Source organism: Alternaria viburni (assembly GCF_023758015.1).
Source record: "Alternaria viburni strain BMP 2772 chromosome Unknown scaffold_32, whole genome shotgun sequence".
Lineage (NCBI taxonomy): Eukaryota > Fungi > Ascomycota > Dothideomycetes > Pleosporales > Pleosporaceae > Alternaria > Alternaria viburni.
The window spans coordinates 63,560-79,052 of record NW_026055801.1 but is presented as its reverse complement, the minus strand read 5'-3'; the positions used below and the strand labels follow the sequence as shown (position 1 = coordinate 79,052).

Genomic DNA, 15,493 nt, shown 5'->3' with positions numbered 1-15,493 from the left:
AAGCCCCGTCGCTAGATCTCCCGCCCCCTGCGTGTTCGCTTTTCCATGTCCTGGGATCGCTAGACTTTTATCCGTGTTGCCGCTTCGCCGTTCCGCCGTGTAGTATTGTTTCGCTGAAAGAGTTGGGGAGGTGCGCGTTCATCGGGCCTCGAATTGAACCATACTAGAAGTTATGTCAGTGAGGTTGTTCGTGTAAGATCTGCTGTATGGCTTTCGTCTTTGTGCTGCGTCGTGCTTGACGCCTTCTTGAAGCCTCCAGCCTTCCTCCTTCGCGCTCTTCTTTTTCTGAGCCTGGTTTGTCGCGCGATTCCTCTCGTTCCTCTCTCCTCTCCAGATCTCTGCGCCAACCCTACTCTCTTCCCGCTCCTCCCGCTCCCTCCCTCCAAGATAACCAAAATCACTTACCGGTTCGTCCTCTGCTTATAAAGCACACGATGCCCACAGTTCCTGCACCGAATCGGCTCTCCGCGCTTCAGCGGCACGTCCATGTCGCAGTCGCCGCACTTGTAGTGCACAGTGCGCGCCGTTGCGTCGATTTGGCTGACGGTTGCTGGGTCCGTGGTTTGCTGGGGGTTGTAGGCCGTGGACATTTTGGGCGGTGGTGATGGTGCGTGAGATTTGGTTGCGAGAGGGGGCTGGACGGTGGGTGAAGTTGAGGGAGGGTGTGAGATATGAGGTGTGGTTTGGTGTGGTGTGAGGGTTGGAGGCAGAAATGTTTAGGTTGCGATGATGGTTTGCGCCGAAAACCGAGGGTCGCGGTGGCACGTGCTTGGGTCTTATCGATAGCGCACTTCGTTCTTGATCGAGACGCGTCCATGACCAGCCACCACTCTCCCCAGCATGGATCAAGGCTGAACCGCTGGCATGCTTCCGACTGTCGCTATATCGAACCGAGACACACCTTGTGAATCGTATCACAGAGAGTCCTCCCTTGGTGACCTCAGTCATTCGGGTCTTCACGCTGTCTCCCCACGGCTCCTTCCATCCAGACCTTCGCACACGCATACTCCAGGATCTTCTCCAATTTCACCTCGACAATATGGCTCGTGAGCACAGCAAAAGAAAAGGCACGAGGATGTGGTTACCCCGCCTCGTTGTGGAGGCTAATCAGCGCCTCCATGCGGCTGAGGGCTGAATGATGCAGGACTGGCCTCAACCTAACTAAGGTGGTGACTATTGCCGCAGTATATATCTTCACGCCCTCGGGTACGATTCTTGGAGGTCTGCAGCGGAATATCGGACGCTCGCGTCTATTCTGAATACTTGTAACCCCCACGCCATCTCTTCCCACACGCGTCTCGTCTCTTCAATAACACCATGGCCCTCAACCTCGCCGCCGCGGCTCCTCTGAAGCCCGAGATCCGACTGGATCAAGCCTTGAAACAGTTCGAAGCAATACTTTCGGACGAACAAAAGCTCACGTTTCGGGCCCAGCAGGAACAAACAGTCAAGTCGCCTCCTGGCACCAAGGACGTTATGCGAATCACCGCAGGGATTGACGCTTCGCGGAAAGTGGGAGAGCGTTGCTTTGGACCTCGGTTTTCTAAGTTTCTCCATGGAGCGCAACAGTTTGCTGCTATTGGAGATGTGGTTGTAGGCAGTTCCCAGAATGTCATGGCTTGTGGTGTATGGACAGTGATACGGATGAGTTTACTGGTACGTGTCCGCGTTGTACATCCGCGTTGCTTATGGATTCAAATTCTGATCTGCCGTCGAGGCACAAGAACCCACTCCTCATCTCTTCTTGCATTACATGGATCAATCTAACCGAATGATGACTTTAGGCGGCTACTACTCATTCAGCGTACATCGAAAGTTTGTCTTCCCTTCTTATGGAAGCTGGCCACTCGACTCAACAGCACTCAGATCTGGCAGTGCTATACCCTCGCTCAAAGACTCTGCAAACCAACGTCATCGAGTTCTTCATTGTTGTGGTACAGATATGTCTCCGTTTCCACCGGTATGCCCAGAAGTCTGCTTTGGGCAGATTCACATCTTCACTCAATGATAGTGATATCAAAGAACTGCGATCCAGTCTCATAGCTTGGTCGAAGTCGATTCAAGAAGAGATCACGACCCTTGTTGCACAAACGGTCGAAACAGAAGCCAAGAGTAATTCGGGCTTCAGAGCACTGATGAGCTCCAGCTTTAACAAAGTTTCTGAACAGCAAAGGCATAATGATCTTCGGAAGATTCGGAATCGCTGTTCAACCTACGACTACGAAACCCCATGGAGACAGATCCGCAAAGCTGGTAACACTTGCTTGTATAAGCAATTACCTGAGTACAACCGATGGATAGTGGCACCAGCTTCAGAGACCCTGGTTCTGGTTGAGAAACTTGGATATGGGAAATCTGTCACGCTTGCGAATATTGTGGATGATCTCAACTTGCGTATCGACCCTAAGGTTTCTGGACTCGCATATTTCTTCTGCCGACACGATTGTGCCGAGAGCAAATTTGCAAGAACGGTGATGGGTGCACTCGTACGCCAGATTATCAGCCCACTCCTACATCTCTTCGATGAATCTCATGTCTTGGATACATACAATCTCTCTCAACTCCTTGGTCTGATTCGTCGCGTCATTCCTTCCGAATATGTCATGTATATCATACTTGACGGCCTGGAAATCTGTTCTCCCTTAGAACGAAAGACAGTTACGAAGCAACTGGAACTTTTGACTGCGCATTTCAATGTACATGTCTGCATTTCCCGCCGCCTAGAACCTTATACCGAGCTGCAGTCTATCGCCAACGACTTCCCGAAAGCAACTGTTGCCAGGCTGCCCAATAACGCTTCGGATATCGAAACATACGTCGTAGCGCAACTGGAGACCGCTTTATCGACTGGATCCTTGATTCTGGGTGAACCCACTATCATCCTTGACATCACGGAGTCACTTTTGGAAGGCTCACAACACATGTTTCTCTGGGTCGCTCTCCAGATCCAATCGCTTTGCATGATGCAAAGCGATCACGACATTCGGAAAGCTCTTACCAACTTGCCCCAGGATCTTTCGCAGATCTACAGCCAAATACTGCAGCAAGCAAAGTGTCTTGACCAGCCATCGCAATCGGATATATTCAAGCTTATATTGGCTGCGAGACGGCCACTCACGCTTTCCGAAATGCGAGAAGCACTAAGCGTTGCCCCAGGTGACACTACGTGGGACCATTCTAAGCTTCTTAACAGTGTTTACCCAGCACTAGCGAGCTGTGGGTGCCTGATCACCGTAGACGAGGAGGAACATACGATCCGTACAGTCCATCCGAGTGTGAACCAGTTCTTGCTCCAAGAAACTTCCACCACCCCAGAAGTGATTCGCGGGATCCACTTCACAATGGAGGACGCCCAGTCACTGATGTCATCGATCCTTATCACCTACCTTGGCTACGGCACATTTGGCACGGAGCTTGCTGTTCGCCTGCCTTTAAATAACGTGGGATCACCGCCAGCCCACATTAGTGACTCTACGATGGGTACGAACAAAGGAGTTTCTGTCACGGCTTTGAAGCTATTGCGGTCACGAAAGCAGACTAATTTCGATCCTTCGGATACTATCGCTGAAAACTTCACGACGTCTAGACATCCGGACATGGACATTTTCGTCTTCCAACATTACGCAAAGATGTACGCTCTACAACATCTATCAGAACTTCCTGCTGTATCATGCGCTGCTTCAGAGAATCTGTTGCGAATGCTGAGCAGTGGCACAATAATCGTCCATACCAACGAAGAGGCAATCGGACTACTATGGCTCATGCTCCAACCGCCTGGAAGATCAGACATCCTCAAGCTTCTCACGCACATAAACTTGTTTGCAGTTGACGGTTCGTGGGGTCAGAAGAATCTGTTCAGGCAACTGCTCCATTCAGCCATAGCCAATGGTCGTATGCAGGCGATGAAGTATCTACTAGACTTGTACTGTTCGATCGCCTACAGGTCTTCCGATGCTATGCAGCCAAACACGAACCTTGTTATCCCCGTACTTAGAGGGTTTATAGAGGCACTGGTACCGGGATCAAGTCCACCTAGAGCGAGAGGAAATGCACTTTATAGGATGGAAGCAGAGGAGTTCTTTGGACTTGAATGCGAGCTTTTATGTGTTGCTATCAAGTCCCATCAAGACCGCGCATTGGAGATTATTATGCGCTACGATTCCTTTGTTATCGGCAGTTACGGAACCCTGCGGGAAAAGCCTATTTTCATTGCTGTACAGCAGCAGAATATTGGGGCTCTGAGGATATTACTCTCAGAAGAACACAGGAAGAAATTACCACTAGCGACAAAGCAAGCCGGAATGGTTATGGCCCTAATTGAGAAGATAGAAGATGACTCTGTTCCTTCGTTACTAAGCTCTATCAAAGACATGTATCCGAAAGCTTCTCCTGAGAAGTGGCGTTAGGAAGCAGAATCATTCTATTAGGTGTGCTGAAGTTGTGCACGGCGGTTCTGCTTCTTCCAAGTATCTATTAGATCCAGCGAATGTTTTCAAAATATAGTTTGCTAGTTCTATGGGCGAGAAACGCTTGGCAGATTTCTCTTCTCTTGTGTCGAGGCCGTGTGATCTAGGTACGAGAAGCACTTCACGAGGTGGTCTGGAGTTAAATACAACGGTTTTCATTCTTGATAGTATCGCTCCGAACACCAATGAATGGCCGAAGTAGAAAGGCTCTGCGACTAGCTCGGCTATGGTATATCCCAATGTAGCAATAAGGAGCTGCTTCACCTTATCTTACGTCAATGCGTTTGCTCGGTTGCCTTCGCCTCCACAAGCACTTAGCGGCCACCAAGACTTCCTGAAACGACTACGCGTTCAACACTCAGCCTTTTACTCCATACAACTCAGTCATCCGTTACCTCCAATCATCACCTACTGCTCGCAATGGCACCAACTTTATCAACGACTTCGCTTCTAGACTCTCTCAAGGCCATTGAGCTGCTCAAGAACATGATTCTTGGTACCAGTACCTAGCTCTTGTACGACTCGCCGCCACTAATATACCATGTAGACCAAGTTCGCGCCCTGTACGGCCATTCGTACCCTACTTCCCAATACACCTTCTCTGTTATCACCTCCGTTCTCTACTCCGGCGAACTCAAGCCCCCGAACGAGCGCTACATCGCTGAAGTTATCGTCTATACCGCACCTGCATCATTAGCCGAATGGGAGCTAGTGCTCAGGGGTGAAGACGCCGAATCGACTGTCGAGGCCATGGAGAACCTGTACTACTCGGTACAGCAGGAAGTCCGTAATGTCACTCGTAAGTGGGAAACAACACGGGCTTGGTAACCTGCTAATCCTATTCAGGCAATATGGGGTATGGTGATGTCTGGAATGAAGCGAAAGCCAAAGAGCGGTAGAGTAAGTAGACATCCTCCGTATTGTGGCCGTGAACGTGGAGCCATTCATCTGGGTTGGTTGCTTGACAATGGTACCTGGGTAAGCCGGACCGGGAAGCATATATACGACCAGTAGAAGCGAATTCTGGATGGGTCTCGTGAAACGCCCATGGACACGTCTCCGCCTGCTGAATACAATATCAAGGTTCTCTTGTTTCTTTCGCACCGCGATCCAGCTCTTGGTTTGTCGTGAATGCGACATGCGTGCTGAAAGGCTCACGCCCGATGCGACGTGGGTTCATAGCTCCAGGGCTGCGAAGGTAGAGCCGGCACGTATCGTTCCTCGAAGCCGTATAGGCACCAGGTACCCAAAGCTTGAGAGCCTAATTCATCCAGCGTTGCAAAGGATTGTTGGTCGTATGTGGAAGTGCTACAAAGAGGACCTCGGGTTGTAGCTAAGAATCGCTCCGCCGATGACGTTGTGGCACTCAGCCTCGACTGGAGTTGCCTCGGCATCTTCCCCGGATTCTGCAACCTCCGCATCGAACTCCGCAAGCTCTACTACCCATTTGACGAATACATCACACTCGCGACTGTGAAAGCTCTATCAACACGCTATAGTAGTCATCAGAAACAATTTTAAGACTTTAAAGGAAGCTTTCACGATGCCGACCGCACTCGCAAAGGTCCAGCGGCAGGGAGTGAGCAAGGAGCTCGCCGAACCTCTACCCGAGCCGGAAACTTTTGAGGGATTGAAGGGTGTCAGGGAGATCGCGGGGGATCAGGGCAGCCAGTGAGTATGGGGAGGGTCCATGGGTCGTAGTTGAACGCGCTTGTGCTAATGGGAAGTAGACGCGTCAAGGACAAGGTCATCATCGTTACCGGTATGCTCAATCTCCCTGGCACATCAAATATGCAGGGCAAGTCTAACAGCATAACCAGGCGCGAACTCAGAGATAGGCATCGGCCGCGCAAGCGCGCATCAATTCGCGCGCAACGGCGCCCGCGCAATCTACGTATGCGACTTTGCCGACAACCACCTCGAGACACACAAGCGCCAACTCAACACCCTCTACCCCTCCACCGAGGTCCACATCCGGCAATTCGATGCCGCAGACGAGGCATCCGTACAAAAGGTTTGCCAAGAAGCCCTAGACACCTACGGCCGTCTCGATGTCTTCTTCGCCAACGCAGGAATATCATCCGGCAAAGTGTTCTGGGAGGAGTCCACAGAAGGCTTCATGAACGTCCTACGCACCAACGCTCTATCCGTCTTCCTCGCCGCAAAACACGCATCGCGCGCTATGCTCAAGACTTCGGATGAGAAACCATACCCAAAGGGCAGCATCATCGCCACAGCAAGCGTAGCAGGTCTCCGCTCCAACGCCGGACCTACAGACTACTCCGCCTCCAAAGCCGCAGTCATCAGTCTGATGCAGACGTGCGCATACCAACTCGCCGGCTCCGGCATCAGGTGCAACGCTGTTTGCCCTGGGCTGATCGAAACTGGGATGACCAGGGTCACGTACGACGCGGCGAGGAAGAGGGGTAGCGAGAAGAAGATTGGTCAGTTGAATCCACTGCAAAGAGGAGGGCAGCCGGATGAGATTGCGAGGGCGGTGCTGTTCCTGGCTAGTGATGAGGCTAGCTATGTTAATGCGCAGGCTTGGGCTGTGGATGGGGGGTTGAGTGGGGGACTGCCTTTTGTACCGGGGAAGTTGGCGTAGATCCGAAAAGAGTGTGCGAGGGTCCTGGCACGAGAGATTGTGGCAGTGATCTATGTCGGAAGGTATCATCGCGATTTACGTCGAGAGAAATCGCGATGATTCCTTCCGACATAGATCACTGACACAATCATGCGATACCTAGGTGAAATAGGGAAATATTACGCAGGCTGATCGCGCCAGTATACTCGAACTTCGTTACTGATATGCGCATTAATGGCTGCAGACTGTTTCTGTTCACGTGTCGTTACACTATCAAAACCCTTCATTTATTGCTCAGCCAGCCAAGACCCTGTGCTTACGAACACACATCCAACGACTAACCGCGACGTCCCTGGATCCATAGTACGCAGGTACCCTCCAGTCCCAACAAAACAAGAAGCGTGGTATTAGTATGATGTATCCGAACCATGGTTTGGCTCAGGGTAACCGAAGCATTTGCACATGATAATTCGGACCCTTTCTCTCCCCCATCTTCTTACACTTCCATCTCATTACTTGTTCATCTCCTACGTTCAAGGCACATTAAGATATCAAGCTCCAACAAAGACAACTTTACCCGACAATACTACTCACCAGCGTCGAAATGGCGGAGATACCAAGCATGGTGCCAGAAGTCCCGGGCATGATCCAAGACTCCTCAGATGTTCTCCAACCATTCGCACCCTCACGCCGAACCACAATTCCCGGTCGTCGATCGCCATCACAACCAGCCCCAACCATCTACCTCAGAGGCTTCAACTGCATCGCCAGCGACCCAGAGTACAATCTCGCACGAAGTGTGACTGGAAACGTGCAGCCGTACTGGTTCGAAGAAACGCGGAATCCTGCAGTCCACTATGGCCCCTCGCGGAGACAGAGAAGAGAAAATGCGACGCGACGAGCTGATCGGGTTGGAGACGGTCATCTCGTCATTCCCAACACCGAGGAAGCTATACAGTCGGACAACAACAACATACAGCGAGAAGAGGCGAAAGAAGCATTCCTGGAAGCCATGTGGCCAACAATCCTAGATGAATACCTCGCCATGTTCAATATGACAAGCCTCGCGCCCAAGCAGGAGAAACGGATGAAGACTGACACTATGGTGTTTCTAGAGGAGGAGTGGAATATCCTGGAGGAAGAGCGCAGGGCTGAAACTGAGAAGCAAGAGGAGATGGAGCAGCGTAAGCCTATCGTTCGCTTGCCCGTTCGCAACGTTTCGGATGGGAAAGGAGCGTCGGGGAAGAAGTTCAAGATGAAGGGCAAGGGGAAGGGGATGGTGAAGGTGAAAGACGGAAGTGGGGCGGAGGCGAAAGGGGAGAAGAAGGGGAGTATTTCGCAGAGGCTGAGGAAGGTTTTGGGGATGACTGCGAGGCCGGTGGTGGTGAAGGATGGGGGTGTTGCGCCGCCTTTTCATCCGGTATTGTGAGGTCGGTTTGATGACCACTTGGGCAGGCTCGACACAACACGGTATACGGTACTATAGTGGCGGATAGGGCACAATGCCGGGCTGGAGCACGTCGCTAGAGACAAAGACGGCAAATTGTGGACTCCATAATCGATAAGGTCAATTCATCTACTTCCTCCCATGGTACTGCAGCGATGCTGAGTAGACGAGCCACTCACGACTTCCGAGTTGCATATGACACCCATTTGACGAGGGTCTCTTCAATAATTAATATCGTTTTTCCAAGAACTGAGCAGCCGACTGTGTGCAAACTTCGCTTAATGTTGACGTATCTCGCGAAGCACCTTGTGCGCAAGTACTCTTTCTCCGAGACGCGAAACTGCCTTCCACGCTCGCTCACCACTCCCCGTGACTATCTCAATCCACATTCACCACAACAACAACCAGCTCCGCCGCCACATTCGCATTTGGCCGACTCTCACTTTGAGCTATGACCGCGCAAACATTTTTACCTTGAGCTTCTCTCACTTCCGCGCCTACCAATCTTTCTCCCACACACCGGCTCACCACGACTACACGCAACAGCCATGGAGAGTCGCCAACCACCACCCGAGCGCTCCAGCTCAAACGACTACATCGACGAGACACAGTTGTCGTTCAACAAGCTTGAGGCGCAGAGATGGGATCGCGCATTGGAGAGCTCACAGCGCGCACTCAACCAGTCGATGAACTTGCCCTCCTTCCAGGACCTTTGTAACTACAGCGCAACCATTCGGGGCCACGACTTTCAAGGGAGTCCAGCCTGGTCTGACGGCTCTATGAGCGGTGGCCCGGGTGACGACACTTTCCAGTCTCCTTCTAGCGACACTACTGTTAAGATGGACCATGGCTGCCGCTTCGGTCAGGTTGGTGATATGTATGCCCGGGGTCAGGCGCTCAACGTCGCCATTCCTAGATCAGAGACGGGTGCTACGAATGGCTCCGCGTCTTCAGGTTCTGATATCTCACCGTTGTCTCAGCGCCAGTCCTTCGCCGGCGTCGCGGTCGAGTCACCTTTTCGACCTGAGTTCGGCGGTCCGGTCCAGACTCCATCCAGCCACAGCATGAGGTGGTCTCCTGCGCAGCTGCAGAAAGATATCGCACGAAACTCCGACAGCTTCTATTCCAACCCCAATATAGCCAAGACTCAGGTTCCCTCCCGTCCGCAGTCAACATTCCCCATCCCACGAAACATGCCTTTCGAGGAGATGATCGTACCGCGCGGACCGAACCTGCATCAGCGAAGACTCGATGCTAGAGTGTCAAGCTCACCGGGTATACCGTCGCCGCTAGGTCCTGGACGTATGCGAGAGCAGCTCCACGAGGGAGACGTTGGAGACATGTCGCTCTCACCGGTCCCGAACGGACGTCTCCACACGAGCGATCAGATGAAGTACGGAAAGCACAACTCAAGCAACAAGGATACGAAGAATGTCTGGCAGAACACCCCGTCTCCACATTCACCTACAGTGCAGCGCTACGCATCCAGCGGCTCGATCGACTCGCCCATGTTCGACGTATACCCGCGCAGCGCTGAGATAGATGGCGAAGGGAACTTGACTTTGGGTGGTTCGCCGTTCAGTAACGGGTCTGGACATGCGAGGAAGCACACTGATCCTTTCGTCGACCATATGCCGTTCCAAATCAGCACGGGGTCGACGACTCGCATGTGTGGAGTTGGTGCGCCTGGTTGGCCTATCCCACCGGCTACCACTCGCCCGCCGTCTATTCATCCTAGCATGTATGGACGTACTCGGCCGCCTTTCCACAACCCAGCGGGTATTCAGATGTGTGGAAGTAACAATGGGATTAGCTGGGATCCCAAATCTCCGGAGTTCGTGGGCATGGTCTCTACTGATCGCTTACGTGGTGGTAACAGTGGCTTCGACACTGGATCTCAGTCGCTCAACCGCCCGCCGTTTGGTAATGGTCAGACATGTGGAACTACGCCTCTTGATCGCCCGTCTAATGCGATTGTGTGCGAAGCTCCTCTAGCCACACCATCACCATCTGAGACTCGCACGAGCAGCGGTTTCAAGCCCTTCGTACCCTCATCTCAGTCATTCGGCAAGCCTTTCATGCCCTCATCTGAGTCGTTCGGCCAACCGCTTCGTACATCCTCCACCGCAACATGGCCCACCTCCGCGCCCTCGACATCCGGCTTCGCCACCCCAGCCTCTACAGAACCTCCGCACTCCGCACACGTTCCAAGCTTCCAAGCCCGTCTACCCCTCCGCTCAAACCTACCCATCCCGCCTCCACCCCTATCTTCCATCCAAGGCCAGTACGACCACAGCCCCGAAGCCCGCGCCCGTCTCGACGCCCAGAAGCCCATCCGCTCAGCCTGGATCCGCGGCGAAGCGTCCAAGATAGCCCAGCTAGCAAAACTTCGCCACGCAATGGAGAAGCGGTACGAGGAAACCCGTTCCGACGCTGACTACTCGGCCTGGCAAACCCTCCAAGCCGCCTACGACGACGCTACGAACCTGGAGAAGAGGCAGGAAGAGAGGCGGAACCTTTTTCTTGAGGAGAAGAAGATGGAGGCGTTGAAAACTGATAACACCGAAGATATGTCACTTGCGAGTCGTGATCGTGCTGGTGTAGATGGGGAAGAGAAGTTGCTCGGGTATAAGATGGCGCTTATGGAGCGTGTGTGTGCGGAGGTTAAGCCTGATGAGGATGAGGAGGCTATTACGGGTGAGATGTTGGCGACGTTGAGTAAGGAGGAGAACAAGGCTATAAGGAAGCTGCTCGTTGGTCGTATGGAGCGGATGGCTTGATTGCGCTTCGTGGTCTGGTCGTTGAGCTTTTCGCAGGAGTGGCAGCGTACCAGGAGCGGGATGTTGAGGGGGGGATCTTGTGTGTAGTCGAGAACTTGCCACCAAGAAATGAAACGATGTATACATCACCTACAAATCTCTATGCCGCACCACCGGCCATGATCTTCTTCCCCTTGACACTCTTCTGCTCCATACCCAGACTAACAAAGAAAGCCACACTACTCGTCGCAATCGCCAGTATGAAAGCCGTGACGATCGCGTTGTTGTAACCATGCAGTACCCCCGGCAAGATATCCCCCGGCACAACATTCCTCAAATTCGTCGCCCCAGCATTCGCCACGATGCGCGCATCAAACCCCGGCGCATACCTCGGCAGCTCCTTCGCCAACGTATTAACAAAGATATTCTGCGCAATACTTATCGAAAGCGCGCCGCCCAGCGAATTAAAAAACATAACGCATGCATTGGCCGTAGGCATATCCGTCTCGTTCGTAACAACCTGCACGGCGACAAACGGGATCTGCACACCGGCTCCTGCGCCGATACCCGCAAGGATCTGGTAGCCGATCCATTGGCCGGGTGGGGAGTGGACGGTGAGGGTGTAGAGCATGCCGGCGCCGATGGCGAAGATGGCGCTGCCGAACCACATGAAGGGGGCGTACCAGCCGACGAGGGTGATGAGGCCGCCGATTACGATGGAGGACACGGTTATGCTGACGAGGTAGGCGATGGTGCGGATGCCGGATTCTTCGGCGGAGGTGCCTTTGATGGCTTGGAAGTAGAAGGGGAGGTAGAAGATGTGGCTGGTTGGGTGTTAGGGGATAGCTTGTAGGAGTGGATGATGGATGGGGGTAGGACTTACGTGTACAGAGCCATGGATAGTAATGTTGAGTACAAGCAACTGACCAGCACTGTTCGCTGCGTAAACACGCGAACGGGTATCGTTGCCCGATCTCCCTTGCGTATCTGCAAGCCGATGAAGACAGAGATGAGCAGTCCGAAGCCCAGCAGCGTCCCCCAAACCTTCGAGTCACTCCACGAGTAACTAAACCCACCCCACTGCAGACACAACAGCAAACAAACAATCGCACAGATCAAGAACACAGCCCCCACGATGTCAATATTCTTCAGCCGCTGCTTCACCGGCAGATGCGAGTACATCCTTTTCGGATTCGTAAAGAAGAAGAACACCACGCCCAGCGACACAGCACCGAACGGAAGGTTAATCCAGAAGCACCATCTCCAGCTTGCTCGATCCGTAAGCGCACCACCAAGGATCGGCCCAACGACAGATGCGATGCCGAACATAGACGACAGCGCCGCAATATAAATAGCCCTCTTCCTCAACGGCACCGAAAACCCAATAATCGTCATACCCCCCGAATACAACGCCGCCGCCCCCGCACCCGCAACCGCCCTGCCCACAATAAACATCGCCGAACTAGTCGCTGCGGCACAAATGACACTGCCCACCTCAAACAGGACCAAAGCAGACAGATACGTATACTTTACATCGAAGTAGGTATACACTTTCCCGAAAGAGGGCTGGAGGGATGTCGTGGTGAGCAGGTAGGACGATCCGTACCAGCCTACATCTTCGAGGCTGTTGAAGACGGTGGTGATGCGGGGGATTGCGGTTGCGATGATGGTGTTGTCGAGGGCGATTACGAAGGTGGTTAGGCAGAGGCCGAGGGTTAGGATGGCGAGTTTGGGGCCGGAGAGGTATTGTGATTCGGAGGAGGGGGTTGTGTCTTCGGGGGTTGTGTCATCGGCGGTCTTTTCCTTTGCGATGACTTCTGCTGTGCTCTTCTCTTTATCTGGGTGTGAGGGGTCGGTGGTGTTTGGTGATGATACTGAGGGTGGCGTGGTCTTTTCTGGATCGCGGGTATGCGCTTGGTCGGTCGTATCATCATTCGCGGACACATTCTCGAAATGCTCCTTTGGTTCTTCCAATCTCGGTTCAGAACGTTCAGGTACTTGTGCAGTCTCATCAATCGTGCTTGCGCCATCCGCCATCTTCGTAGTATCGGTCGCCTGCATGCCGGCAGCGGGCGCGGCTCAACACAGGGAGGACTTGCCGTCTGCGGGCCGCTGTAAACTATGTGGAACCTGTCAAGGGGTATCTAGTGTATCGAATCAAACAATTTCGCGGCAGTGGCATGTATGTCGCACAGGATACCGTGCCGTCGTCGCAGGGTGAAGCCGATGCAGCAAGGAGCAAGGAGCAAGGAGCAAAAAGGTTCGAAAAGAAGCATCAAGGCAGACCTCCACCACCTTTTTGTTTCTATACAAAACCCATGATCACGCGCCGCAATCAAGGTGCAACCCTCTCGATTCGTGCGACCGTATTCTGTACGGTAAATGGGTTGTCAGATGGGCATCTGCAACCGAGGACGTGAGTTGGGGCGCGGGACGTTTGGATGCCGAGGGGAGTGCGACCAATGGAAAAATTGGCAGTAATTATCCTTGTGTAAATGATCATCGCTGGGTTCGGTTAGGATTGCAGGTTGCAGATTGCAGAGGCAGTTTGCATCGTTAGTTGGATGCGTCTTCGTGAGCTGTTGATGGTCGTTTACGACGATTGCGTGATGCGATAACATCTCGCTGGTAGTGCTTGGCGCATGATGTCGTGTCTATCAGCAATACAGAACGGGCAACCAGAATGTTGTCATGGTAAGGAAGGAGCGACGCAGCCGTCGCAGTCGCGGTTGTGGTGCTGTCATATCGCGACTTCCGTTATCCTCGGCTAAACACCCCGACCATGACGATCGCCCACCACAAAAGTCTAGAGCATCCTCGAACCCGAACGCGAGCATGTGCAAAGGAACCCTTGTCTTGGAAGGTATCCGCGAACGTAGATCTGCCCTCGGGTCGCTGTGGGTATCGTGGTGGGCGTGATCAGCCCGGATGGTGGGGTAGCTAACCTGCGTGCTAGGGCTTTCCTTTTGCGAGAGGAGGTGCTTCAAGCTTCATCCTTGACGATTTGGGAAAGAGCGCTGCGGGCCGTTTCGCTCCCGTAAGTGGATGATTGGAGGACGTCACTTTGAGATGGAAGTTGGAAAGATGGTTATGAATGTTTGTATTTGTAAGTCTAATAGTTGCGATGTAGGTGGTTGGGAGGAGTAACAAGTAAGATGTTGGATACATGTGAGCGTAAAACATGGGTAGGCTAAGTAAAGATCCTCCTTCTATAACTCGTCTAGCCCGGACATACAGTACAAGCCGTCTCGACCTTGACGGTAGCGAGGATTACGCCATCGTGGCCGCGTGCGCACTTTCGCTGCGAGATCTGGCCCTTGGGACACATTTGCTGGAAGATCATCTGGGTGTGTCCGCACTTGTGGGAGTAGGCGTGGTAGAAACACATTGTGAGTTTGTGTTTTGCGTGACGTTGGTAATGACCGTGAAGTTGGATAGCCTCGTTGTATGGTGGACGAGATGGTGTGGCTCAAAGTCTATTTCATGGTCACCAATGGTACTCTTCCAAAGAACACTGCGACCTTGGCAAGCTCCTGTGGTGTGTCTTACCTTGAATAGAGTTTGGGTTGAACAATGAAGGAGTAAAAGAACGTATGCTGAGATGATTGACAGTGTGATACTGTTGGAACGAAAGTGTCGGATGAGAACGCTCGATAGAAGTCCAGATGACCGATGTTGTGGCCATCTCTGTCGTATGCCTCAGCTCTTATACCACGATCTATGCGTTGATAGGTTCATGATTGTATGATTGCTATCTATTGCTCAAGTTGCGCGGTTTGACATCCGCGAGCAACCAAGCAATTAGAAACTCATCCGTCTGGTTACAACCACGGCAAGGCGTTTCGAAGACTAAGCGGATGCCAGTCCCGCAACAGCCACTTTCCAAGATGGGTCGCAGCTTGTCGTCGACTGTTGACATTGAGGTCGTACTAAGCAAGTTGATGAGAGATGTGAGCATTCAACAAGTGCAGTCAGCACCTATGCTGAGGGTGCTGCGCCAGTGTCGTCGCACAACCAGCGACGGGCGGCTCCGGATAGGCGAGCACGAAGCAACTGTTTGGCTTACTCAAGTCCCACGAACCTATACTCGCCGGGAGATAGCCATACTAAGAGATGACCAAACATCAGATCTGACAATAGCGAGATTTGCTCTTCTGAACGGTGCCACGGGGGCGGCCATCATGGTAGTTTGCTTGATTTGAGGACCGGAAAATCGCCGCACTTGTTCATGTTTCCC

General features: G+C 52.7%; 7 protein-coding genes across 7 annotated transcripts; 5 read left to right on the top strand and 2 right to left on the bottom strand.

The window, feature by feature from the left end:
* Positions 1-138: 138 nt before the first annotated feature.
* On the bottom strand, positions 139-590 carry J4E79_010623 (uncharacterized protein; the record flags this gene model as incomplete). Its single annotated transcript, XM_049359458.1, has 2 exons — positions 139-349; positions 406-590. The coding sequence occupies 2 exons, from the start codon at positions 588-590 to the stop codon at positions 139-141; spliced, it is 396 nt and encodes a 131-aa protein (XP_049205989.1).
* A 727-nt stretch (positions 591-1,317) lies between these two features.
* J4E79_010622 (uncharacterized protein) lies at positions 1,318-4,406 on the top strand (the record flags this gene model as incomplete). The annotated part of the gene is made up of 2 exons (XM_049359457.1): positions 1,318-1,656; positions 1,785-4,406. The coding sequence occupies 2 exons, from the start codon at positions 1,318-1,320 to the stop codon at positions 4,404-4,406; spliced, it is 2,961 nt and encodes a 986-aa protein (XP_049205988.1).
* A 480-nt stretch (positions 4,407-4,886) lies between these two features.
* On the top strand, positions 4,887-5,365 carry J4E79_010621 (uncharacterized protein; the record flags this gene model as incomplete). Its single annotated transcript, XM_049359456.1, has 3 exons — positions 4,887-4,962; positions 5,014-5,265; positions 5,313-5,365. 3 exons carry the CDS (start codon positions 4,887-4,889, stop codon positions 5,363-5,365), a joined length of 381 nt encoding a protein of 126 aa, XP_049205987.1.
* Positions 5,366-6,009: 644 nt separating this feature from the next.
* On the top strand, positions 6,010-7,071 carry J4E79_010620 (uncharacterized protein; the record flags this gene model as incomplete). The annotated part of the gene is made up of 3 exons (XM_049359455.1): positions 6,010-6,137; positions 6,197-6,228; positions 6,287-7,071. 3 exons carry the CDS (start codon positions 6,010-6,012, stop codon positions 7,069-7,071), a joined length of 945 nt encoding a protein of 314 aa, XP_049205986.1.
* Positions 7,072-7,654: 583 nt separating this feature from the next.
* Positions 7,655-8,479, top strand: J4E79_010619 (uncharacterized protein; the record flags this gene model as incomplete). Its single annotated transcript, XM_049359454.1, has 1 exon — positions 7,655-8,479. The coding sequence occupies one exon, from the start codon at positions 7,655-7,657 to the stop codon at positions 8,477-8,479; it is 825 nt and encodes a 274-aa protein (XP_049205985.1).
* Positions 8,480-9,045: 566 nt separating this feature from the next.
* Positions 9,046-11,277, top strand: J4E79_010618 (uncharacterized protein; the record flags this gene model as incomplete). Its single annotated transcript, XM_049359453.1, has 1 exon — positions 9,046-11,277. One exon carries the CDS (start codon positions 9,046-9,048, stop codon positions 11,275-11,277), a length of 2,232 nt encoding a protein of 743 aa, XP_049205984.1.
* Positions 11,278-11,416: 139 nt separating this feature from the next.
* Positions 11,417-13,317, bottom strand: J4E79_010617 (uncharacterized protein; the record flags this gene model as incomplete). Its single annotated transcript, XM_049359452.1, has 2 exons — positions 11,417-12,080; positions 12,140-13,317. The coding sequence occupies 2 exons, from the start codon at positions 13,315-13,317 to the stop codon at positions 11,417-11,419; spliced, it is 1,842 nt and encodes a 613-aa protein (XP_049205983.1).
* Between the last annotated feature and the right edge of the window lie 2,176 nt (positions 13,318-15,493).